The sequence below is a fragment of the Vigna unguiculata genome, chromosome 9 (assembly GCF_004118075.2).
Source record: "Vigna unguiculata cultivar IT97K-499-35 chromosome 9, ASM411807v1, whole genome shotgun sequence".
NCBI lineage: Eukaryota > Viridiplantae > Streptophyta > Magnoliopsida > Fabales > Fabaceae > Vigna > Vigna unguiculata.
Window position 1 is genome coordinate 9,965,145 of NC_040287.1, and position 26,364 is coordinate 9,991,508.

Sequence of the window (26,364 nt, forward strand, 5' to 3'; positions counted from 1 at the left end):
TCGAAAATCCCCGTTAATACTCGGAGTTTCGAAAATCCCTGTTAATGCCTGGGGTTCTGAAAACCCCATTAATGTCTGAGATTCTGAAACCCCCATTAATGCATGGAGTTCTGAAAACCCCCAGTAATGCATAGGGTTCCGAAAACCCCGATAGCAATGGCACGATTACTTGGCAGTGGTAAAATCAAACGCACTCTGATTGCAATAGTTATGGCATGGTTACTTGGCGGTGGCAAAATCCTACACAGTAACAAAATCAAAAAGAGCAACAAAATTAGGGCAAAATCGAAAGCAAAAAATCGAACGCAATAGCAAATGAAATGAAAACGAAACCGAGATTGAAATGCTGGAAGACGAAATCGGGAGATCGAAAGAGAAAAATCGAAAGACGAAATAGGGAGATGAAGTATGAAAATGAAATAGGAAGCAAGGGAGAGCAATCTTCGTTACCTCAAGCTTCATTACGTAGAAGTTTCCATGAGACAGTGAGGAAGAACGGTGGAGAAGGATGTGCAGCAATGGTAGAGGACGGTGGAGAGTGGAGAACGATCTTCTCCTCTAAGACACGACCACGCGATAAAGGAAAGCAGCATTGCAGCTCCCGAGACACCAATGTTTCTAAAATATTAAAAATTACAAAAGAAAAAGAAAATGAAAAAATTAATTAAAATTTAAATTTTACGGGGTTCTTTAAAAAAATCCGGTACTTAACTGGAGTTTTTAAAACCTCCGATATATTGTATTTTACTGGAGATTATTATAACCCTAACTAATTAACCCTTTCTAAAATTAAATATTTTTGTAGTCAAGACAAATTCAAATTATATAGTATACAAAGATTTAAATCTTAGTGTATACGTTAATTTTATTAAATTAAGTTAAATTTAAAGTTATTTTTAAAAACATTTCTTATTAAACCTGAATCAGCACATTTTTTATATGTTTAAGAAATGTAATAACTTTTACAAACGTTAATTTTGAATATGCTTTTATCCTTTTTTTATTCATTGGAAAGGAAAATATTTTATATGTATTTTGCTATTTTTTTTGTTAACAAAATGTAATTATATGCTAAGTAATTTTATAAGAGATTAAAATAAATGAAATATAAAAAATATAATTTTTCAAATGTAAATGTATGTAATTGGTTTGTTATGATTGTTTTGGAAAATTAGAACAATTAATTTGTTCTTTTGCAACAAATTTAAATCAATTTATATTTTTTACTTTAACAATTTTTATTCGAATGTGTATTGTTGTTGCATTCAAATTATAATCATGGAATAATATTAACCCTTTAATTTACATTTTATTTTTTAGTATTATTTTTATTTTTATATAAACTCAGTACGATCTAAAATATTTTAATGTTATTTTATAATAAATGGAATCTATATATATAGAAGTTAGAGACTTATTTCTTAGTTTATTTTAAAATTTTCAATTTTGAATACTTCTATTTCTTTGCATTTTTCCATTACAAATTAAGTATATCAAGATGAAGATTTGATTAGAACAATTGAATTCAAGTTTTGGTAAGCGTGTTTATGAGTGCAAAGTGAAGAAATATGTTATTTGTATGGAACTTATGAAAGCATGCTAAAACATTAGAAGGGAATGTTGAATTGTGTTTTAAAGTATTTTGAAACTTTTGAATAATGTATCTGTGATGATATGCCGATAGTTCCTACTTTGCATATAAGTAGGGATGTCAACCGGACGAGTAGGGTACGGGTAGTAGCTCCCCCGCACCCTACCCGTTGGATAAATATTCGCTTTGTACCCGTATCCATATCTGTTGGGTATCCGTTATGCAGGTACCCGTCTATTTTTTTCATATCCGCGAATATCCACGGGTATTTGTAGGTATTTACAAAATTATTTAAAAAATAAATATTTAATCATAAATTCAAATAAAATAAAATTAAATTAAATATATCACTGTCATAAATTTTAAATAAAGTTCAAACAAACTCAAGTCCATACAAGTCCAAATAGTCATAGAAATAAATATAAAATGGCGTTCAACACAATGAAAATTCTTTAATTAGTGTTTTGATCAACAAGCCCACTTTCTCTGATTGATTCTTGAGAAAAAATTAGGTCAAAATGTTTTTTACTAATATAATATATATATTTATATATAAGGGTATTTTTGTGAATTAAAGTTTAGCGGGTACGAGTATCCACGGATACGGATACTATGATACCCATACTCACTCCGTCAACATGAAGGTATAAAAAATACCCGTACCCACAGGTAACGGGTATCCATTTTTAATATTCATTTCCTACCCATTGCGGGTTTTATCCGCGGATACCCACATGTACAGATATTTTTGACATCCCTACATACAAGAATAATTTTCTTAAAAATAGCGTCGAATGAGAATAATCAAAATACATGTAAATTTTACATATGCATTGTTGTGCTTTGCAAGAGTCTTCTTTAAGTTAGGTGAAAAGTAATAACAAGTAATGCAAGGAGATAAGGGAAAAGAAGATTTTATCCAATTGTAATCAACTGACTACTCTAGTTTCTAATCAATATGATTAAGTTTTACTAAGAAGACTATTGTTACAAAGATAAAAATGAGTATTATTTGGACCTCATTCACTCCTAGTTAAAACAATCCAAGTATTATTTGAACAACAATCACTCCTAGCTAAGAACTTGAGTATCATTTGAAACACAATCACTCCTGACCATGAAACCCAAGCATTCTTTGGGAATCACACATTCTTAGCTAACTCATTGTGTATCATTTGGAATGCAATCACTCTTGTCTAAGACACTAAGTAATGCAACCACTCCAAACTAAGACACTGGGTATTTTTTTTTGAATGCTACCAAGTATTGTTTAAAACACAATCTCTTTTGATTAAGATAGAGTATAGTTTGTACAACAACCACTAACGACTAAAGCAAAAAGATTTGTATAAAGATGTGATAAAAAGAAAAGAGCACAAAGGTTTGCTCATTAGAGATTATTAGTATCTCATGGTGTCATAACTAAATGAATTCTCTTCTAGTTTTTGGTTAGTGCTCTCTCTATAATCAACTTGAGTTGAGATAAGAGTTGTTGCAAATCCTTTTATGCCCGTTGTGAGTCCTCACATTAAGTCTTCATCTTCACTAGTTCGCTTATTCGCGCATGAACATTGGGATGCTTAAAATGCATTTCATGCAACATTAAATGTTAATCTTCCTTTCAGGCAACATTATGATAATTGACATGACTTATTGAATCTTAATCAGGGAGCTTTTATCCATATTGAGGAAAAAGTATAAGACTCTAGGAAGCAAATCGTCATTCTAGACTTATCATAGGGAATTTTAGAATGTTCATTGTTGTGAAGCTAGCACACCTTTCAAGAGGTCTTTGACTTGGGCTTTGTGAGATCTTCTTGGTGCACATAGAGATAGGAATATTCACTACAATATAGAACAAGTTCATCAATTACAATTGTTAACTTGTTGATTGCATGGATGCATATAATCTAATCTATTTTTTTCTTAAGATGAAACTCAAACATGTTGTCTCACAATTGAAACTCATATAATCTCATATGATTTGTTTCACAATTCTTGCGTCTTTTAAACAAAACATTTATGTTGTAAACTTTGTTTTTTCAAAAGCATTAATGAAAACTTATAAGGTTTGATGGGTTTTTCTCTAACAAGTTTAAAGTTGAGTTACTATATTACAATAATGTATTCATGATTTTGGATGTAATAAAGTGGGTTTGATATGATGTTGAAACATTAGAAAACTTCTATTGAGATATGTGTTATGTTGCTTTTGGGTCTTATATCATTTGAGCAACATGTTACCACTCAAACAAGAATGTGTGGTGTGTAATCATTACATTCACCACCTTAAGTCATTGAAGTGATGACTTGAGCATAAATGAGAAAGAAGATTATACAGTTTTCTCTCCTTTAGAAGTACATCACTCAAGCATCACACAAGACACTTAAGCGATGTGACTTATGGCTTAAGCATCATAAGAAGGTGGATGAGTCTTGAAATTTGTTGGATTTCTTCCAATAAAGTGGTGATGCTCAAGTGTTACTTGTAATGCTCAAATTATGTTTAAGCCCTTGATGCTCAAGTAACAAGGTAGTGGCTAGAGCGAGAAGGACCATGAGAGGGTGTTGCTCTTGAGTTACATTTTACTCAAGTAACAATAATTTCACTTACGGGAAATGGAGATTTCCTTGTGTATGTTGCAAGCATTGCTCAAATAAGAGTAACTCACTTAAGGCATAAAGTGTTAAAAGTATGATGATGTTGTGTTATATTATTATGCTTTTATACATATGTCTATAAAAGGTGAGATTAAATTATATGTGCTACAAATAGATATATGATTAATGTTATGATGCATGACATATGCCTACTTTTTGTGGTCCTTCATGAGTGATGGATCCTAAATGAATCACTTATATAAATGTATATGTGTAAAGATTGGCTTTTGAGGTACCCATAAATGGACAGTTGCATGACACTTCATGGGTGGTGTAGGTATACTCAAGTTGGTATCAAGTTTTGGATGATATTGATAAACAAAAAACTCATGTTAATAGAGGAACCAAACTTCACTGTGTTTAGTCACAAAGACAAGCATTACAAGAAATTGCTAAACTATTGAAAAAAATGATCAATAAAATATAATTTACGAATGAATTTAAGAATTTTAATTACCAACAAAATATTCGTCGGTAATATATCCATTGATAAATTATAATTCTTATTATTGACAAAAATATTCGTTAGTAATAGATCTGTTAGTAAAATTCGTCGATAATAAATATATTGGTAAAATTCATTAGTAATTTAGAATATTTATTATTGACAAATATTTTCGTCAATAAATTTTATCAATAAAATGAGTGTCATTTCATAATAAAATTTATTGGTACTTGATATTTCTTTTTTAAATTCGTAAAAAATGAGTTTTTTTTTTAAAAAGTTTGTTGGTAATTAATTTTTTTGAAAATTCATCGGCCAATCCGTGGATTATTGAATTTTTTAAAAATTGTTGGTAGTTTTGTTGATAAAATGAACTCTAATTTTTCTGTCAAATTTAATTAAATATTTGTTATAAATTAATTAAAGATAAGTAAAAAAAAAAGAAAATTCCTTCATATATTGACATTATATACGATTGAATTTGAATTCATTTTTATTTACGTACATAATGATTACAGTGTTATAAAATGATATTATAGTAAAATGTATTAGTTAACTCTTACAAGTAGTATTAACAGCTATAATTATATTTGATATAATAATCAATGTTATTAAAGCTGAAGATGGAAGCGAGCAAATTTTCGAAGTATATATTATATATTGATGCTATTTTAGGATATATGAGTCTCACAAATAACTGTAGATTATATATTATATATTGATGCTATTTTAAGATATTTGAGTCACAAATATCTGGAGATTATATATATATATATATATATATATATATATATATATTTAATTAATCATTTAGTTTTTATTTTATTCATAAATATCAAGTTTTTATGATGTTCGAGTTTATTCTTTTATCTTGATTTGTAAAAATTTGATGTAATTTATCTATTTTTCGTTAATATTGTACACATGATATTAAATACAATATTACATGTTAATTTGTAATTTTTAAAAGTTCTTAATTTTTAATTTTTGTTTTTGTAAAAGAAAACTTTGAGGTATCATATCAAATTAGTGTCATGTAACACTATATCAATGTGACACGACGGTGTCAATGTTAGCTTAGTAGTGCGATAAATAATTTTGCATATGGCGTTATAGTGTTAGCCTAGTAGTACGATAAATAAATACTAATTATTTTGTGGGCCTTACACGGTCTACAATTTTATCATGTAAACTTTAATCATACTATTCCATAAGAGTTCGTAAATTTTGTAATTATGATTATTTGCTTAATTTTATTTTAAGCACTTCTAAAGTGTATTTCGTTCTTTCTTTTCACGGCATGATCTGTATATATTTAGTATTTCTTCTTCTTCTCTATCTATCTGTCGAAAAATGTACACTATGAAGTAATATTTTTTCTAAAATTTATTTAAGACTATTGATAATTATATTTATTCGCATAAAGTTAATATAACATATGTCGTATTAAGAAAAAGGTTATGCAAACCTAATACTAGTAGTACCCATTCCCACACTACATGGCACTGACACACTGAAAAGTTATATTTTAATACCTCTCTCAAATGAAAATAACTTTATTTTAACACTATAATAAAATGGAAGGAGCAAAATTTAAAAATTTAAGACAACATTTTAAATTCGAAGACATTATCATTACTTGTACAAACTCTGACATCTAGAATACTATATATAAAGTATTGAAATGTAAAGATAACCCTTCAAAGTTTAATTTAGTTATTATTATTTTAACATAATAACTTTTCCGACTGCAAATCTTTTAACCCGGCCTGTCAATAATTTATCATAAAAATAAATTATTATTTTTACATTTAACAAATTTTTACACATATTTTACAATTACTATTTTACTTTTAGTTACTTTCTCATTTTTATAAATACAATAATTAATGATTAAAATATTATTAAAAATGATTTTTTAAGTTGTGCATCCAGTGTAAAAAAACATTTTTCCGGAAAAAACGTGAGATATTAATGTTAGATGTCTTGGTCATTTGGTAATTTCACTGAAAAATCCCGTTGCTGCTGTTTTCTTTCCTCTATATAATGCTATAGTAATGCGTGAACTATAAAGTGCATTACTATAGTCACAGGGCTCTCTCTCTTCATAGAGATTTGAAGTTCAAACTTCAAAAGTCTTTTTTCCTTTAGATTCTGAGTCTGCTATGGCGCCACGAGTATTTCTTATGTTAGGGATGTTGCTGCTGGTGTGTCTTGTTAAGGTACACCAACACAACAGTGTTATCTCACAGTAATTAATGACTAAAAGAATAGTTCCAAAAATATTATGCATGGTTTAGTTTATCAGCTTCTGTCAGTTGAGAATGACCTTATTTACATCTATCTTAAGTTTTCATCTTCTGGGTTTCTCATGCAGATTTCATCTGATCCGAAGATAGAAGAAGAAACAGTAGAAGAAGAACTGCAGTTTCCCATAGAACCAGTACGCTTTATATAATAAACTATACTTTGTATTTTTCAGCTTTTAACACATGTTTTTCCCTTATAAATATGTCTTTTTTATATTAATCTTCATATTTGACAAAAGGGGTGTCTCAAAGTCTACTTTCAAGGATAAAAAGTGTAACTTTTAATGATAAAAAAATTATATGAACTAAAAGTCTCGTTCCATTACTTCTTGCTTGAATTTTCTGCAGGTTGTGGTGAGAGGCGGGAACAGAAGGCTAATGCAAAACATAGGTAATTAATCTGAGTCAATAACAAAAATAATGGTTTTGTAGATACCCTTTATTAAATGGTGAAGCCATGAGCAATAATGAAAAAGAGAGAAAAGAAAAATGAAGTTTTTGATGGTGTTGGGTTACTTTTCAGATTGTGGAGGGTTGTGCAAATCAAGGTGCAGTGCTCATTCAAGGCCGAACGTGTGTACTAGGGCATGTGGCACGTGCTGTGTGAGGTGCAAGTGTGTCCCACCTGGTACCTCTGGAAATAGGGAACTCTGTGGAACTTGCTACACTGGCATGACCACCCATGGCAACAAGACTAAGTGCCCTTAGAAAACCAAATCTCATGGCCATTTCTTCTTCATTCATTATGCACTGTACTGCTATGTGGGTGCATCTCTGTTTTCTATGGCAATCAATGTGTCTGCACTTTTTTGGCTCTATTATTAGACTACTATAAGTGTTTTCTTTAGAGGGTGTGTGTGTGTTCTGGTTTGTGATGGGTCATGTAGACTTTCTACCTTTGTTCTGGTTAATATAAAGAGAGTCATTACCATTACCATTTCCATTTCATAGCTACTCTAACAAGAGACTTGATTTTCTTGAGTTTTACGTATTTTGGAGAAGATTTACAAAACTATGCAAAATAATGTAATAATCGTTGCTGAAATCTGCTTGGGGTGATAACAGAAATGGGACCAAAGAGTGCAAAAGAAGAGTGTTATGGACCACTCCTTTTGGCAAACTCTAACTATGACCATAGATTCCTATTTTATTCATTTTGGTGAGTATAATTTCAATACCTTGTTTTGTGGTCCTTAACTTCTTGGCACCAGCTCAACAGCGATTATGACATTTATTTTTGTACTGTTGCTGCTGCTGCTCTATGATGGGGAAACAGATCATAATTGGTTTTCTTTGATACATTATATGTTTGATCACTGATCAACAATATATAAATATATGTATACACATACTTTTTAGTAATGGAATAATCAATGAAGAAAACTTTGGCAGAACTTGTTTAAAGTCTAATTTCTCTTCACAACATGAACAAAAGGAGAAATTCCAGAAGTAGGCCAATTATGACAAAGTTAATAAGCCAAGCCCTATACCATTAAAATAAATTCTAAATAAGCATTAGACACATTTGTTTTCTGGTATAATAGACTCACTTGGTTCATGATTTGGATATATAAAGTAACATAACACTGTTATGTATAGTGAGAAAAGAATATGAAAGCAAAACCAATAAAGACTAAATTAGTTATGATTACATTGCTCTTTATTTCTGATGAACTTATGAGAAAAGTATTAGATCGTTATTTACTGAGTGTTCGGTTAGGTGCGATGAGTTTAAACAAAGTTAATAAGTTGTTAAATCCAAATATCTCAGAGTAAATGTATTGACAAAATATTGATATACATTTATATAAGAATATATATTGTGTCACCATGTCCCTAATAAATTATACTACGAGACATTAATTGTGCTCTGTAACATTTATTAAAGGTATTACATTAAATAGCATAAATACTTCCATGAAAAATTAAATAAAAGATGAAACCAACTATTTTGTAAGTTAAATAACATTTATAAAAATTATTTCATGTGTAACTTCTCTACATTTTTGTTTCCTAAGATACATTAATTTTAGCATATAAAGAAATTTATTTTATTTTTTCTATCCTTAACAGTGCTTATGGAGAACATATTTCAAATCTGTCTTTAGTTTAATGATTTGCCAAAAGTAAACCTAGCACGGTTCAAGTATGTCTTTAATTTATAATGATTTGTCAAAAGTAAACCTAACACTGGCATTAGTTAAAGCTGATTTCCTTTGTTATAGTGGTAGTACTATCCGAGTGTTATTTTTCTGTGTAATTTCTGACCCATTCTTGCAGTTAAGCAATTCAACATTCCAAAGTGTTATATTTCTGTTGCTTCAGATAGAACATGAGAAATTGTGCGTGTGTGGGGTTGTCAAGGAGTCTAGAAGGGATACAAAGTGATGAGAGTTTGGTGGTGAGTTGGTGCTAACAAGCAAAGATAAAAAAGTGAAGATATTAAAATAGGTGGGAGTCCAGAGAAATATATCAGCCTAGTTATGAAGGTTTTAATGACGCGTTAAATATAATTGATTCTGCTGGCAGAGGTAAGGGAATCTCCAACATTAAAACACTATCTGCCACCCTCAGTAGGTAAATGAATGCACACAATATATGTTTATGTATGTATATATATACATGTATGTATGTGTAGGCAAAATAAATTTCTCAATATGTCCACGCCATGTCTGTTGTGATAACTGATAAGTACACCAGAATACAGATATTGGTGTCATGTAACTTGCACAATCTTGACCAGTCTGCTAAGACTTAATGGAGAGTACAGGGTAAATACAAATATATTTTATTTACACTACTATTTGTATGCCAGATGCATTGCAGCAAAATTTGAAAACGTTAATCAATTGCATATGCTGACAGACGTAAAATGTTTTTAACACTAATCTATGTTGGCTTCTTTTTGTAAATGAGATCATATAAAACCCTGCTTCAGAGGATGACGACCAAATTTGGAAACAAATCACATAACGAACAATTTGGAATCTGATACTAAGGAAATTTACATCTTGCAAGCATTGCTGTCTTTGCATAATTCACCCTACAAAGAAAAAATAATAGATAAACACTTCGTTAAAAAATTTATATTATCAAGCATATCAAAGTTATACTGTAAAAGGACAGAAAAAACATGTGTCCAGAACAAATACTTAAAAGTCAAATTATTGATGAACTCTTTGACATTCCCATCCATGTATATACCATATTTTTGTGTTTTCTCAACTAGGTTATGAATTAAGAGCTATTTTGTTCATTGACCGGCAAAGGCACAATTTGTCTTTAATTTTTGCAGCTTAATTTCAGGTATAATGGTAAAAGGGATACAGACTACTGATAAAGGCAATGGATCATAAATTCAATGTGAACCATCAAATGTATACGAGGGCAAAGAATCCCATTCTTTCAAAATTCATACTGTCTCTAACTTCAAAATTTCTTTCCTTATAAAATTTCCTTGCCATCTTGATTGTTTTATGTTTTATTCTGCAGACATGTTCCATGCTGAATATAATATGATATTTTTTGTGTTGAGTCTATCTACCTTCTTCTTTCGAGCTTCTAATATTTCTTGTATAGGCTGCCGTCCTGGAAACCAAAAAATGGAAAAATTAACCAAGAAGTTGACAGAATCTTAGCATAATCATACTAGTTAGTATAACCACAGAGACATGCATGTCTGGCTTTCAGGGAGCGGAAATTATTACCAAAGAAATAGTTACAAATAAATAGTACAACTAAAAGTGATAGTCTTTACTCATTGATGGATTGATTAAGCCATCAAATATTAAATTAGAGGAGAGCCTATCACAATAATTCTAAGATTCCGAGACTTATAACACGACCAGATTATTCCAACTAAATAAAGACTCACAAGTACATCAGCTCATGCCCAACTATAGTCAAAACCTAAGTAAGGTCGCAGAAGTAGCAACTTAACAATGTGATGGGCTAATAATCAGCATGAGGAAGTCCGCCTAGTCCTGCACAGTAGCTATCAAACCTGGAAGGTCTATCTAAGGAGGAAGAAAGCCCAACCCTGATAAATGCTAACTACTTGGGAGGTGGTTTCTAATATGCCACTCATAGGATGGAGCCTGGAAGAGAGACAATTACAAGGGAGTGCATGGGGAGAGTGAGGGACAAGGGCAATTTGGTGTTTGTTGAAACAATCGTAACTGAGAAGTGTAGGGTCTAAGTGATTGAGGTCATGTGCATTTCTGGTTTTATTTTAATCCGTTTAACTACAATTCTGTTTTAGGTGTGTTGTTGAGTACTTCTGTGAATAATAATACAATACCTTTTTCCTTTCATTTTGTGTGTTTGATTTTAGTCTATCACAATGGCAGTATACCTGAAAGGAATATTTTGGTGTAAAATTATTAGTGTGCATTTCTTTTACCTGTAATTTGAAGACGGTATTTAGCCCAGACACCATATACAGAATCAGCAATTTTAGCAATCTGCAAATGTTTTTTTCTCAATTAATAACATAATATATAAAGATATAAGCTATCTTATTCTTCAGTAAGCAGTAGTGAAAGTATTTGTCCATGCTAGATGAACAAGATAACAAGTCCTTCAAAACTATGAAAGGAAGACTTACTGGTTCATATTTGGTAATTGCATAAATCCAACCAAGACCAACATGTTCATATAATCTCCTAAACGCCTGCAGAATACCCGTCATAGTTAAACACAAACATATATAAATATATAAATCTTTATTGCACAGTAAAGCAACAAACAAATTTTACCCAACAAAAACAGATTCATATTTCACTATTATATATCCCTTAATAGGATATATATTGGGAAGCCTTTTTTCTTATTGAATGAAGGTCAGTAATCAATCATTCGGTACAAAGATTTCATATTTCAGCAGCAGGGTGTATTTATCTGGAAACTGGATATTGATATTCAAGTCATAGTAGTATTACACTATAATGCATATCAACAATGAACTGTGAGAGTCATTCAACTGTCAGCAGTAATGTTCTAATTTCTGAATTCTCCGCAATTCCATAAAAAATTCTGAACTTAGACTCATGTAAATATTCCAAAGCACTTGTATTCCAAAGCACGTGTGAAGCAGGATTACAGAGAAGTGGTAAGAATTGTCCAAGGCTGGAAATGAAGATTAGGAAAGAAGCCACACCTCAACATCAGTAACCACAGTTCCATCTGAGAGAATAGCATGAATTTTTCCCATAGCCTAAAAAGTAGAAGCAAACAGTCATTGTATTGTATCTCGACGCAACTGCAAGAGATGCTTGAAACCTCACATATATATGCACTACACAACATCTATCAATTAGCACATGTGAAAACAAATATCTTAGTATAATAAGAATCTTCAAAAGAAAAAACAACCAATTTTTTCGGACGTTTCAACAATTTAATGAATGAATCAAAGGCAAAGTAGTTGCAATGCAAAGCCCAAAACCAAATAAAATATCAAGTCTGCAAGTAAAGTTTACACTCCATAATAGACCAGTTTGTTGACTTTTGTAATAGCTAAATACAATTTATGATTGATTGTCAATGTAAAAACTTTTCCACTCTTGTTAAAATCTTGTTAACTAAATACAATTTAAGATTGATATAAGTCAAAGAAAACAGAAAAAACGGGAACTTATTATTGGCACAGTACAAAACGTAGAGCAAAGACTAACGGTTTCGTAGTCAATGCTTTGATTCTCGTCGGGAGAGTAATCATCAGAACCTATATCAACAAACTTGATTGTGCCGTAACTCTTATTCCTCTCTCTAAGCATATTCACCTGATCATAACAACATGCAAAAACAGTACTCTATCAATGTCAAAACTCAAAGAAACGACTCACGATCATTAAACAATATGACTTGAACAAATAAAGGAGAACCTCGCGCATGCAGAGGGGACAGTCTCCATCGTAAAGCATTTTAATTTTCCAATCTTTTGGTGAATCATTTTTTTGCTTCTTAGAAATTTCAGGTTCCACAGTTGCCTCGCTGATGGCTCGAATGTAGTGGTGAGGCCGCGTGGGAAGAACGTTGGGGCGTGGATGAAGAGAAGCTGAGTTGAGGAATTTGAGGGTGCAGTTGAAATGTGGAAGTGAAATGAACGCTGGGTTTTTGGGTATTGAAATGCGTGAAACAGAAGCAGCAGTTGCGACTCTCAAAGGGAGAGCCATTGTTGCTTTGTTTTGTGGTTGTGTTGTCGAAAGAAAGCAGAGGAAGGGTTAATAGCTACTCACGAACTTCATTCTTAACCGCAAACACTTGGTGTGCGTGGCAACCTCGGGGTCACCCATGTTAATAATATAAGTTCCTTTTGTATTAATTTTTTTTAAATTATACTTTTACTTATATATAAACTAATTTTAATTTATAAAAAATCATTTAATTATTTATCATTTAATTTTTTTAAGAAAAAATAACTGAAAATTATTTGCTAATTAGAAAGTCTAATGCATATATATCATGTGGAAAGAAGAAAAAGCTATCTATCTAACGCCTTTTTTCTAACTAACAATTTTGTATTTCAAAACAATTTCTTAAGAGTCGTAAAATACTCAATGATCTTTTTCTTTTGCATCATCATCTTCTAATGTGTTTTTCAATGAAGGATATTAATACATTTTGAAATGTAGTCAATTAATTCTGAGAATCATCATTGTCAAAATTAAATTGGAGCAGCTCGTTTAATGGGGGATTGATGATCTAATCCAAAAAAGTAATTGGATTTAATTTGCACCGGATAAAATCAGCAACTTAAGAAGTTAAACCGATTGGCTCCCAAAACATTTATCCTTCTGTTAAAGTTAGTTTTCTTTTAAGAGATGTGTAGTTGTTAATGAATTTTGTTTGTTATTATTGAAATTAAATAAGATAATATATTACATGTTTGTTGTCATATATATATATATATATATATATATATATATATATATATATATATATATATATATATATATATATATATATATATATATGTTATGTTATATGTTATGGTATATGTTATCGGAAGAAAAGATCAAACTTTAATTTTATAAATTTAAATGTATATTTTCTTGACGGTTGAATATGTTTTTAATCTTTAAATTTTGAAGTGAAATTGAAATTTGTCTATCTTTCAAACTTTGATATATTTTGATTTTCAAACTTTGAATGATATAAATGACATTTGAGGCTAAGATTTGATATTTGAGTTGAAATATGTTAAACGTTGTAAACAACTTAAACTTTAATTTATATTGATATTTGAAATGTCAATAAAATTTCACATAATTGTATAAGTAATATTATATTTATTTATTTTTAAAATTTGAGAACTAAATTATATCAAAATTTAAGACAAACTAATTTTTATTTTAGGACAAACTTTAGGGACTATAAAATCATATTTAACTCATTTTTCTTATTGATATTAATTTATTTTATGGTATTATTATATGAAAACAATAATAATAAACAATAATTTATAATAATTATATTTGAACTCCTAGTTAAATCTTTGGGTTAAGTATGTTTTTAGTCCCTGAACTTTGACTCAAAATTGGAATTCGTCCCTGGTCGAAACTTTGATAAATTTTGGTCCCTAAACTTTAAAAATGAATTAATATAGTCCTTTAAACCCAATTTTGTGAACTTCTTTTTTAGGTTTCGAACGCATTTCTCAATAAATATTGAGCCGAAAATGTGTCAAACAGAATAAACAACTCCAATATTAACATGAAATACATTCCACCTGTTGAAAAAGAGTCAACATAATTGGGTTAAAAGGACTATATTCATTCATTTTTAAAGTTTAGGGACCAAAATTTATCAAAGTTTCAACCAGAGGCGAATTCCAATTTTTGACCAAAGTTCAGGGACTAAAAACATACTTAACCCTAAATCTTTAAATCGTTAAATACTTCTCTTTACTTGTTTAGTGATAATGTGACAACTTTGTTTTGTACTGAATATCTTATACCTCTATAGTGGACTAAAAAACACAATTGCACAATAAAGCTTAGAAATATGTATTGTTGATGTGTGTTCTTCAATCTTCTTGAAATATTTATATAACTTCTTAAGACTTGATTTTTGCTATTATATAAGACAATATTTTGCAAAACATTTTTGTGTAGACTTCAAGTTGGATTATGATTGTGAATGCTCAACAAAGAATATGTTGATTTTATCTTTACAATGTTTATCGGTAGTTCTGATTCCAAAAAAGTCTCTAATTTTGTTAAAAGAAACAATTCAAATTATATATGCATATATAATGAATTAAGATTAGTTAAACATAAGTGTATTATATTTCTTGAAATTTTGTTTATCATAGAGACATTGAGTGTAACGTCCCATTAAATTAACAAACATAATTAACGGACACGTCGCACGAGATAGCATAATAGCGCAGTCCTGGAGTTTAAATCCAACTCCTTACAACATGAGACACACCACGGTGCCACAAGAAAATCAGTTATAAAGTTAAAAGGAATAGAAAGAGATCATAAGTCAAACGAGTACATGGGTCGTAGCCCTACGAAAAGCCCAATAAAATAAAACATCGAGTCCAACCCAGGTGGACTATGCAGCGAAATTCTCTCCCCTCTATTGGCCACGAGTACTTCTCGCCTCTACTCCCATCAATAAATTGATGGTCATCACAAGAGTAGAAGGATAACATACAAGGCATTCAAACAAGAAAGGGTAAGCTAGAGCCAAAAGATTTCATCAATACAAGCAGGTACATTTTCACAATCCAATACACACATCTCAACCAAGCATGTTATGACTTCTCAAATAATACACTAAGACTCGACTCGACTCATCTGGATACATATAACCTGGTCGGATGCAGCGAATGCTTGCACTTGTGGTGGATACCTCTGCTCACCCCAGAGCTATGTGTTACAAATGTTACAATGAATCAATTTTCCTCACCACAAGGTTAGCCCTTAATGAATTTTAGGCCTTCTGATACTCTCACCACAGGAGTCAGTCCGCTCTAAGTGAGACTAACTGACTCCTTAGAGCGTCAAGATACAATCCTTACCTTGAATCCTTACCAAGTTATACAGATGGGGCACCACCATGAACACCCACTATCAGGGGCCATGGAATTACATCCCGACCACTGAAGCACGACCCTGAAGATCTCACCTAGAGATCCCAAGGAATTATGCACTGACACGGACCAATCATGCTCAATAAATTAAAAGGAATTAACATGCATATACATTTACATATCACACCAACTCTTTATTGTTTCTCCTCTTTCATTTTCCCGGTAAATCCATACCCATCCATCATTCTCAACCCATAGTTGTGAATTCCATCTCATGCCAATACCACACTACTTTAATACCAACCATCTCATGTATTCCTCATGCCAAGATCACACAATCGCAACAATCAAGCTTGTAGCCACAGCTCATCTCATGCATTTCATTTCACAAGCCTCATACATTATAAAGAGTACAACATAAACCAAGCATTTAATTTAGCCAAACAAGAAAACAGTGTGACCCGCAGCGAATCTCGCTCAAGCCAGGAGCCCTCGCTCAGGCGAGAGGAGTACCCTCGCTTAGGCGAGATCGCGACAAGGATGTTGGGAGGCTCTCGCATGGCTCGCTTAGGCGAGCCCCTCTCGCTTGAGCGAGACAACCCCTCGCCCAAAGGTGAGGTTCCTCGCCTGGGCTAAAACAGAAGCAACGTGCCAAGGCTTTCACGCGTGCTCGCTTAGGCGAGCGTCTCTCGCCTGAGCGAGATGGTGCCTCGCTCAAAACAAGAGCTTCCGCCTAAGCAAGAGCTCGAGTGCAGCCCTGGCCTGTTCATGCAAGTCTCGCCTAGGCGAGACAGGCTCGCTTGGGCGAGTGTATCAGACCTTGCCACTGTTCTTCTCTGCCACAAACACAATCCAGACCCAAGCAATAATACCAACCATACCATACACCCACAACAACATATAAGCACGAAAATCACAAAACACAACCAAAGCAACAACCATTGCACCAAACAAGAGGGTCTAGCTTCCCTTACTTGGAAAACAAGCTAGCAGTTAGGTTCTTGGGTACGAACAATTAACGCAGCAGCTCCTAGAGTAGATTAGTGAGTTGGGAAACAGTGAAACCAGTTCAAAACGAGTTCACCATGACTGACCTAGTTGGAACCACGAAGAAGGATCTAAATGGAACTAAGGTACGAGTTAGAACAAACTTACGTGAAGTGGAGGTCCGATTGAAGTTCACTTGGAGAGGGTTGACGGCTAACCCTAGCAGAGCTCTGAAACGGGAAGGGAGGCAGTGTTTAGGTTCAGATTGCAAAAGTGAGACTGATAGGGAAACCCTAGCAGCTTTAGGGCCTTAGCACCCTATGGACCAGCCTTTAGACCCAACAGATTAAGGCCAACCCTTAAACATTAGGGCAGAGAAGAGAAACTAGGCCTTACATTAAGTCATAAAAACAATTTAAGCAATTTATATAAATATAGTCGTTTTTAGTATATAAAATATGAAAAATGATATTAATATGAAAAATACATTTTGACAAAAAATTTTTTTTATCAAACTTTAACAAATAACTAGTAGGAGACTCGTGCATACGCACAGGTCGTGTTTTTTTGCATTCAAACTTTGATTATGTTGAAAAATTTATTTTGATATTTTTATGTATAAATAAATAATTATTGAAATTTTTTTTTTTGAAGAGTTCAATACTTAATTTAATTATATGCACCGATTACATGAATTTAAGGATATATTATTGATATAGTTAGGTGAAATGAAGTATTATTTGTTTTTAGTATAATTGATAATAAATTAGTTGTAATTAGAGATGGCAAATAAACCCGTGCCCGTGGGTATCACCCGAACCCGTCTCCGTTTTGACGGGGAATCCCCGCTTTGACTGGGTATGGGTATGGGTATGGGTAATACCCGAAATTTTCAACTGGGGATGGGGATGGGGATGGGGATATATATATACCCGCCCAAATACCCGTCCCCGCTTAAATTACTAAACTATTTATAATTTATTAAATAATCTAAAAAATATATATAAATAAATAATATATTTACACATAAAATATAATATAATATAATATAATATAATATAATATAGTATATATACATATAAATAAAATATACTTTTATATATATATATATATATATATATATATATATATATTTACACATATACATGTAATATAATATAATATACATATAATATATATACATAATAATATAATTTAATATATATAATATATACGTATAAAACAAATTAATCATTTAACTAGTGAGATCTTTTATAAACAAATTTATAACATGACAAATTTATAAAAATTTAAAAGAAATATATATATATATATATATATATATATATATATATATATATATATATAAAAGCATAAAATATCTACGCATATACATATAATATATATACATAATAATATAATATATATTATTATATTTATATTATTATATAATATAATATAATATATACTTAAAATAAATATATATCTATAAAAAAAAAAATATATATATATATATATATATATATATAAACATAAGATATCCACACATATAATATATATATATATATACATAGTAATATAATATATAATATAATATAATATAATATAATATATATATATATATAACATATTTCTCATTCTCTTTGTTTTTTGTTATACACTTTGTTTACTCTCTCAATTGTCTGGTTTGTTTTTCAAGATTTAATTTTGAAGGTAATTTTTCTTCTTCTTATTACATAATTTTTACTCTCTGTACATGGTTATGTTCAAATAGGTGTTCCTCAATTTCATTTTATGAAATAATTTTTAGGTTACACATTTGATTATCTTTATTTATTTATTTATTTTCATGAAAATGTTCGACTCTTATTTTGTAGCTCTTCTTTTTGTTACTTTGGTTATACACTTTTTTACTCTCTTTTAATTGTTTGGCTTGTTCTTTAAGGTTTAAGCAGATCTTCAAGGTACTTTTCCTTTTATCATAATCTTAATTATACATTTTTTTTTTCGTTATGTTATGTTCAAATGGATATTCTCAAATTTGGGTCACACATTTAATTATCTTTACTCCTTTATGATAATTTTATTTATTATTTATTTTTTGTTTCATGATAATGTTTAATTATTTACTATAGAGGCTTTGATGTGTACAAGAAGTTGGATATGGAACTCAAACCATCTAGGTAAGTTACTCAAATTTATTAATATTTTTTGTTAGTATTTTTTGTGAATTCTCATCTAATATTCTACATTTGGTGTTTGTAGGTGTTAAAAAATTAAAAGGAAAAGATGTTCTCATGAGTGAAAATGAATCTGATGAAGAAGGTACATTATATTCTAGTAATTAAAATTTTCAATTTCAATTATTATATCATATCTAATTTTTCATTTTTTTTCTATGTGTAGGTGGATCGAATGCAAATGAAACCACTGATCATTTGTAAAATTAATAAATATTTTGGTTATTATAAAATTTTAGTAATGTGTAATTTTTTAGCTTTTATATAATTATTTGAATTTTATTTAGTTGTTATTTGATACTTTAATTTGAGATTTATACTATTATAATATTTTTCTTAATATTTGACATCATGAAAATCAAAAAGAGTATGTTATTTTAATATTGAATATTTTGATAGTATCATGATTCCGTTGGTGTGATTTTTAAATTTTTTTTATAAAAAATATTTAATTGATATATGGAACAATAAAAAAATGGGTATGGGTATGGGTATAAGAAAATACCCGTTACCCGGTGGGGATGGGGATGGGTCAAAAGTTGTATACCCGTTGGGTTTGGGGATGGGGATGGGGATGAATTTTTATTATGGGGATGGGGATGGGATCATGATACCCGTACCCGCCCCGCCCCGTTGCCATCCCTAGTTGTAATGTAGGTTTAAGTATATCTGTAATATGTAATTTGATTTGTTGTAATATATATTGTTATTTAATGTTATTGGATATAAATGATTTATTTCGATTTAAATGTTTTGAAATGGTTGATTTGTTAATTTCAGTATATGAAATGATTATAATTATTAAGTAAATATAATATATTATAACTAAGAAGAATTAATTAATTTGATGTACTATATTTAAATTTCTTAATTTTGTTTATATTTGTAACGTTAATAATTTAAAAGTTTATTAATTGTTGGTAAATTTAAATTTAAAATCATAACTATTTAATTTGGAATATAAGGTGATTAAGATTTTAATTGATCAAAAAACCTATTAGTAGATATTTGAAATTGAATAAGAGACGTTATTTTTTTTGGTTGAAATTATTAATATCATTAAATTAGAAATAAGATATTTATGGGAATACGAAGAGTTGGCGGCAAAAGGAATTATGGTTAGTCTTGTCAACGTTCTCAGACTGATATTGTGGAAGTTTTTATTCTAAAGGTCAGAACGTTTGGATGTGCAACAAAACGTTTCCTTTATTTTAGTTAAAAGCAGATATCGTGGCTGTTGTTTTGTTCACAAACGAAGAAGAAAAACAGTCTTCCTCAGCAGTCACAGAACCGTCCGACTATCAATGTCTGCCTCCAAAGATTTCAGCTTCACCAATTTCTACCAAAACTCTGTGATGGTGATGGAACCCTTAGAGGTTAGTTCGTTTGCATGTTTGGTTTTTTAATGTTTTGTGTGTTTGATGTATACAGTTAGTTTTTGGACGAAAGTTTATATTTTTCTGCCATCCTTTGGTTCAACCATGTCCATAAAGTTTTATACAATTGTTATTTTGAAGGAAGTTTGTGGTTTTATGCTTTACAGGAATTTTTGGAGTTTGAAGAAGGATTTTATGAACAATGGGGCAAATCTCTACTGCTGGGGACAAATTTTTTCAGTGATCCTAGAGGAAACGTGATCAACATAGAGTTTGAACCAAGTCTTCTTCCTCAGAGACAGTTCCGTGTGGTAGAGCAGTTGATGGGTTTTTATGACCAAAACGATGTGTATTACGTCGTTAGCCTTTACTGTGGAGATCGCTACTTTCGTATGAGGTTGTTCGATCTGGACTGGAATGAAGTGGTGTATCCTGGTAGAAGGAACAATGGTCTAGCATGTGACCCTCTGTCCTCAGTCAGATTTTTCCAAGCCTTTAGAGTGCAGTTCATTCCAAACACGGTATGTAAGTTTAGTATTTTTTTTTAATTTTTACTTTACATTTCGTGTTATTTTTACTAATATAGGGATTTTGTTGGTTATTCTGGTAGTTGTTGATAATCTTGCCCGAGTACTTCCAAATGTTTTGTCAGGAAAAAATTTCGTTTAACCATCCGGTCAAGTTGTATGATCCTTTGGCCAAAAAATTTGAAATTTTTGTGGACACAGATGAGGGTGGAAGGATGGTATTATTTGGATTTTGTTAGTATGTTGCATACTATGGGTTCGTTTCTCCTTGTTTCCTACATTTAAATTATGTAGGAAACAATGTCTTTGTTCACAGGATCTTCTCGGTGGAAGGAGTTGAAATTGATTATAGGAGAGATTTGGAGGCTGGTGGTAGCAACCAAGTTGAAGTTAGTTTTGTTGATTGTTAAAAAATATTAAGTTCTTATGATGTTCGGTCATCTTCTTTGGTATGGCTGATAGTTGTAGTTATTACTTAATAATTTTGGTTTATATTTATCTTGTTAAGACAAATTCTTTGAATGTAGTATCTGGATGCGAAATTTGTCAAAGAAGGCTTGGTGAAAGGGAGAAAAAACTATGTTCTAACGAATGGCCATTCACAATTCTGGAACTGCAAGATTCGATGGACAGGCAGGAGTTCATTTGAATGTTATCTGACTTGTGGTTGGAAGAAATATTGTCAGGAGAATGGGTTGGTTGCTGGAGATCGTGTTAGATTTATGGTGCAGACTGACCAAAGCAATGTCATCCAAATTCTGAAGATTTAGCAACTATAAGTATTCGTAGTTATTTTGGTCTGTAAAACGAATGTATGGCACGTATGAACAATGTCTATTTAGTTTTCTTTATTTGAACAGAACTAATATTTTGTATGTCAACATTGATATTTTTGGTATGTTGGCATTAATGTTTGTGTAATATTTTGTATTTGAATATTAACCTTTTATGGTATGTTGTCATCTTTGTTTATGAAGACCAGAATATATAATATTAAATGAAGTATGTATTGTAATTATATGTGGTATTTGGGATTCGTGAATGTTAAATAATTTAATTTTACTACTTTATATTATTTTAAGTAGATTATTAGAGAAAAGAAAGATTTGAATAATTTAAAAAAATATATCGGGAAATTAAAATTGTGAACTTGTACATTATTTGAATATCAAATAACTTAGAATAAATTAAAATAATATATTACTATATTTTGTATTATATGAAACGTAGAGCAAGAAAAATTAAAAGTTAATGAACTATTCTAAATAGCAATTGGTAAATAAAATTGGAAATTTATAAGTATTATTACGTAAAAATACATCCGACTTCATTGATATAAGTATTGTGATTGAGAAAATTATTTACTATACAAAATTAAATTAATTAAATAATGTGTAGTATCAAAATTAATAATTCAATTTGTACAACTAAGATTTATAATAATGTTAAATATTTAAATAAACTATAATAAGTTAAAGATGTTAACATTTGTTAATATTATTATCTGTAACTGAATTGAAAAAGTAATTTGAAAGTTCATGATTTCATGTACTCAATATAGGTATGATAGTCATAATTACAATAGCTATTTGATATATGAAAATGGATCACGATTTCTAGAGCTTATAACAATAATAATGTCAACTATGTGGGAGGTGCGGTGAAGAATGATGGGTGTTTGGTTAGTAAATAGTCATTATTAATTGGGCTAGTTATAGGTTTTAGAGTCTTGGTTTACCTGAAAAAATTAATAACGTGACAGTTATGTTATGAAGGTCCATGGCATAATTATGGTGGTGTGTTTAGTAAGTATATTGAGTATCAATTGGGCTGAATATAAGTTTGACAAATACTTCTTTTCATAAGTAATTATTATACGACGGTACATGGGCACTATTTGATTTGATTGTGGTAGGTGTGCCAAATAATTATGTTGGTGTGAATAATAAGTAATAACAGTCGTTTGTTGAATCTATGCATTTATTATATGTTGTTTGGTTTTTTTGGTGTATGGTAGATTAGAATTTTAATGCATTTGCCAAAATAAGCACGTATTCAAGGAATAAAAATGGTAAAAAGAAGATATAATAAACCAACGTAAATAATGACAGAAGGAACCAATTTACTTACATCTCCATCTTTTCCTTCAATGCATTCAAACAGAAACTTAAAACAGGACACCAATTTAGCATATGAATGCAGCACAATCAACGATTGATATCTTCAAAAGTAGCCTCTGACAGGAATTTTACACAAAATACAGGAACACAGGTATGTTACCATACAATACAGTCATACATTGTTAAAAACTTCTTTCAAAACTACATTTGTCGTAGTAGTCAAAGGTTTGTTTTCATTGTCATGGATTAAAATATTTAATCCGGATTTGCTTTTAACTCTAGAAGCTGCAACATATAATTGACCATGACTAAAAACTGATGTTGGCAAATACAACCCAACACAATCTAAAGATTGTCCTTGAGATTTGTTAATGGTCATAGCATAAGACAACATGATCGGGAATTGTCTTCTAATCAGCTTGAATGGCCAAGGGGACTGGGATGGTGACATGGACATACGTGGAATATAAATCTCAGTTCCTTTTGATTTTTCATTAATAATCTTTGCACTGATTACATGGTTTGCAAGTTTAGTCACTATTAATTGGCTACCATTACACAAACCTTGAGATTGATCCAAATTTCTTAACAGCATAATTGGAGCACCAACCTTTAGCTTGATACTATGATTTGGCAGTCCAGATGTTCTTAAAGAATTTAGAAATTCAGGTGTAATACCATCGTATGCTTCAGCTTCAGCTGGCTCAGAGGTATCTATGCAGTCGGAGCTTAGATATTCTTTAATTTCTCCTGAAACACATGAATCAGATTAAGTTGACAAATCTTAGTGATGATTTAGTAAATTCTTAATTATGAATAATGACTGACCTGGAATTGATTCCAAAACAGATTGATTAATTTGATCAACTGTTTCAATTCGACTGGCTAGAATAGCTCTTGATATGAGGAACCCTTCATCTTTGTACTTTTGCACTAATCCTGGATATGTGCTATTAACAATGGCTTGGATAGGATCATTATATTCTGATATTAGTAATTCTGATGGGATTTCTATGTCAACTAATCCATCGTTTGGTTCATTCAATGCACCATTGCCAATTTTTATTATCCAGGAAGAAAACTCTTCAATTTCAGCTATAGTAGACTGTTGTAACCCATTTTGCAACAACTGCATGTTCTTTGTCAAATTCATAATCTGGCAATGATCCCAAAGATAGCATGAGTTGATAGTAGCATGAACAATATCAGACCTGCTTCCACGTGGAATAACAGGTAGTATTTGTCTAAAATCTCCTCCAAAAACAACTACTTTGCCACCAAAAATTGAATCAGTTTTGTTCTTTTCCCTCATGATGTCTTTTAAAGTACGATCCAATGCTTCAAAACAATACTTGTGAGCCATTGGTTATTCATCCCAAATTATTAGGTTTGCCAATTTCATCAAGTCTGATAGTTCACTACCTTTTGTAATGTTGCAAATAGAGTGCTCCAGTGTAGGAACGGGAATCTTGAATTTAGAATGAGCTGTCCTACCTCCAGGCAATAACAATGAAGCTATACCACTTGATGCAACTGTCAACACTATTTTTCCTTCAGATCGAAGAGCAGAAGATAAGGTAGTCCACATAAAAGTTTTCCCGGTTCCACCATAACTGTATAAAAAGAACATCCCCCCTTGATCATGATGAACAACATCTATAATCTGTTGAAAAATATGTCTTTGCTCTTCTGCAATTGGTCAGAATTTATTAAGTTAAATTTTAATGTCTTCATGAATAATGCATGGAGAAAAGAACACAAACCTGTCATACGGTTAAAGTTAGATTCAAATACATGTAGCTCATGATCCTTGTTGTAATCAAGTTCTGCATATACCAATCTATTTCCACAATAATCTACCACAAAATCATTGGGATAAGGCATAGATGGCCATTCCTTTAATGTTCTCCTGTTATTCTGCAAGAGCTTCTCAATCTCAATCAAAGTCAAAATTTGAAGAGTTTCAATATTGAGAATGAGTTCTGCAACACAAAAATTCAGTTAACATACTTGGAACATGAAACATACATTTGATATGCTTTAATTGATTGTACCTTGATTTCTAGCAATAATCCGTTCGTTGTATAGTATTCCATCAGACAACCATTCCCATGTTTTACTCCACAGCTCTTCAGGTTTTAAGACACTATTTGACATAAGGATGGTTACAAATAATTTCCTTAAGAAGTGTCCGGATCCCCAAATAATTTCCTTAAGACACTATTTGACACTATTATGTAAAATTTATAGCACCACTGCATTAATGACATAACAACAACAAATTACAAAATAGTTATCAAATAATTAAAAAACTATTGTAAATATAAAACACCATACATAATGAAATAAACCTCAAATCTTTGAGGTCAAACACAACATTTTTGGAATGGCCTTTCTCCTCTACATTGTCCAGCATACCAATCACATCTAACATGCAAAAAAATTAATAAATTAAAAAAAAAACAAAATATAGGACACATACATAACGATACAACAATAAACTTACCAACCAACAAATCAGAACAATACTTTCCATCGATGATATCCTTTATACTTTTGAACTTCCAAAGCTTTCTAGGTATGCTTGCAATGGGTTGTGGTCGTATAGACGTTGCTCCTATAAACAACAGCTTAAATGGATGCTAACAAACTCTATATTGAGCTCTGTTCTTCAAGAGTTTAAAGTTATGCATTATGTAACTTTCACCCTCTTTTAGCTTCTCTTCCCAAACACCCATATCTTCCTTCTTAATCATTGCAACAATAACATCACCCTGAACAACAAATTAAAACATATATGGTTAAATATAGTTGTCATCTAATAAAGTAAAATTTACAACATGCTAAAATATGGTACTTTACATTACCTTTTGATCCATCAGAACCATTTCCATACTTCATTTGGAATCCCAGGACTCAACATACCACAAATCTACGATTCTAACAGCAAGTTTCAACGTCTCCCTTCTTCCATCAATATCCTTGATCATATCAAATTTTTTTGCCATCTAATATGTGACAATAAGTTAGGTGTTAAGTTTCAACCAAACACACAACGACTTCAAATAAAGAAAACAAAAATA

The 26,364-nt window shown here is 30.9% G+C and overlaps 2 protein-coding genes and 1 pseudogene across 2 annotated transcripts; 1 reads left to right on the forward strand and 2 right to left on the reverse strand.

The window, feature by feature from the left end:
* Positions 1-6,745: 6,745 nt before the first annotated feature.
* Positions 6,746-7,987, forward strand: LOC114162842 (snakin-2-like). Its single transcript, XM_028046821.1, has 4 exons — positions 6,746-6,919; positions 7,075-7,140; positions 7,355-7,397; positions 7,530-7,987. Exons 1-4 carry the CDS (start codon positions 6,863-6,865, stop codon positions 7,712-7,714), a joined length of 351 nt encoding a protein of 116 aa, XP_027902622.1. The 5' UTR covers positions 6,746-6,862; the 3' UTR covers positions 7,715-7,987.
* A 1,667-nt stretch (positions 7,988-9,654) lies between these two features.
* On the reverse strand, positions 9,655-13,252 carry LOC114162607 (uncharacterized protein At5g50100, chloroplastic). The gene is made up of 7 exons (XM_028046549.1): positions 12,892-13,252; positions 12,682-12,789; positions 12,165-12,221; positions 11,613-11,678; positions 11,409-11,469; positions 10,551-10,594; positions 9,655-10,049 (listed from the first exon to the last, which is right to left on the reverse strand). Exons 1-7 carry the CDS (start codon positions 13,180-13,182, stop codon positions 10,011-10,013), a joined length of 666 nt encoding a protein of 221 aa, XP_027902350.1. The 5' UTR covers positions 13,183-13,252; the 3' UTR covers positions 9,655-10,010.
* Positions 13,253-23,453: 10,201 nt separating this feature from the next.
* LOC114163423 lies at positions 23,454-25,817 on the reverse strand (annotated as a pseudogene).
* Positions 25,818-26,364: the final 547 nt, after the last annotated feature.

Bases quoted from the DNA above. Each gene is read 5' to 3' on its own strand.
- LOC114162842 (XM_028046821.1), top strand. From the start codon at position 6,863: ATGGCGCCACGAGTATTTCTTATGTTAGGGATGTTGCTGCTGGTGTGT. The intron at 6,920-7,074 runs GTACACCAACAC...TTTCTCATGCAG, and splicing joins TGCTGGTGTGTCTTGTTAAG to ATTTCATCTGATCCGAAGAT. The intron at 7,398-7,529 runs GTAATTAATCTG...GTTACTTTTCAG, and splicing joins AAGGCTAATGCAAAACATAG to ATTGTGGAGGGTTGTGCAAA.
- LOC114162607 (XM_028046549.1), bottom strand. From the start codon at position 13,182: ATGGCTCTCCCTTTGAGAGTCGCAACTGCTGCTTCTGTTTCACGCATT. The intron at 11,679-12,164 runs GTGTGGCTTCTT...GGTATTCTGCAG, and splicing joins CTGTGGTTACTGATGTTGAG to GCGTTTAGGAGATTATATGA. The intron at 10,050-10,550 runs GTAGATAGACTC...TTTTCTTTGTAG, and splicing joins TAGAAGCTCGAAAGAAGAAG to GGTGAATTATGCAAAGACAG.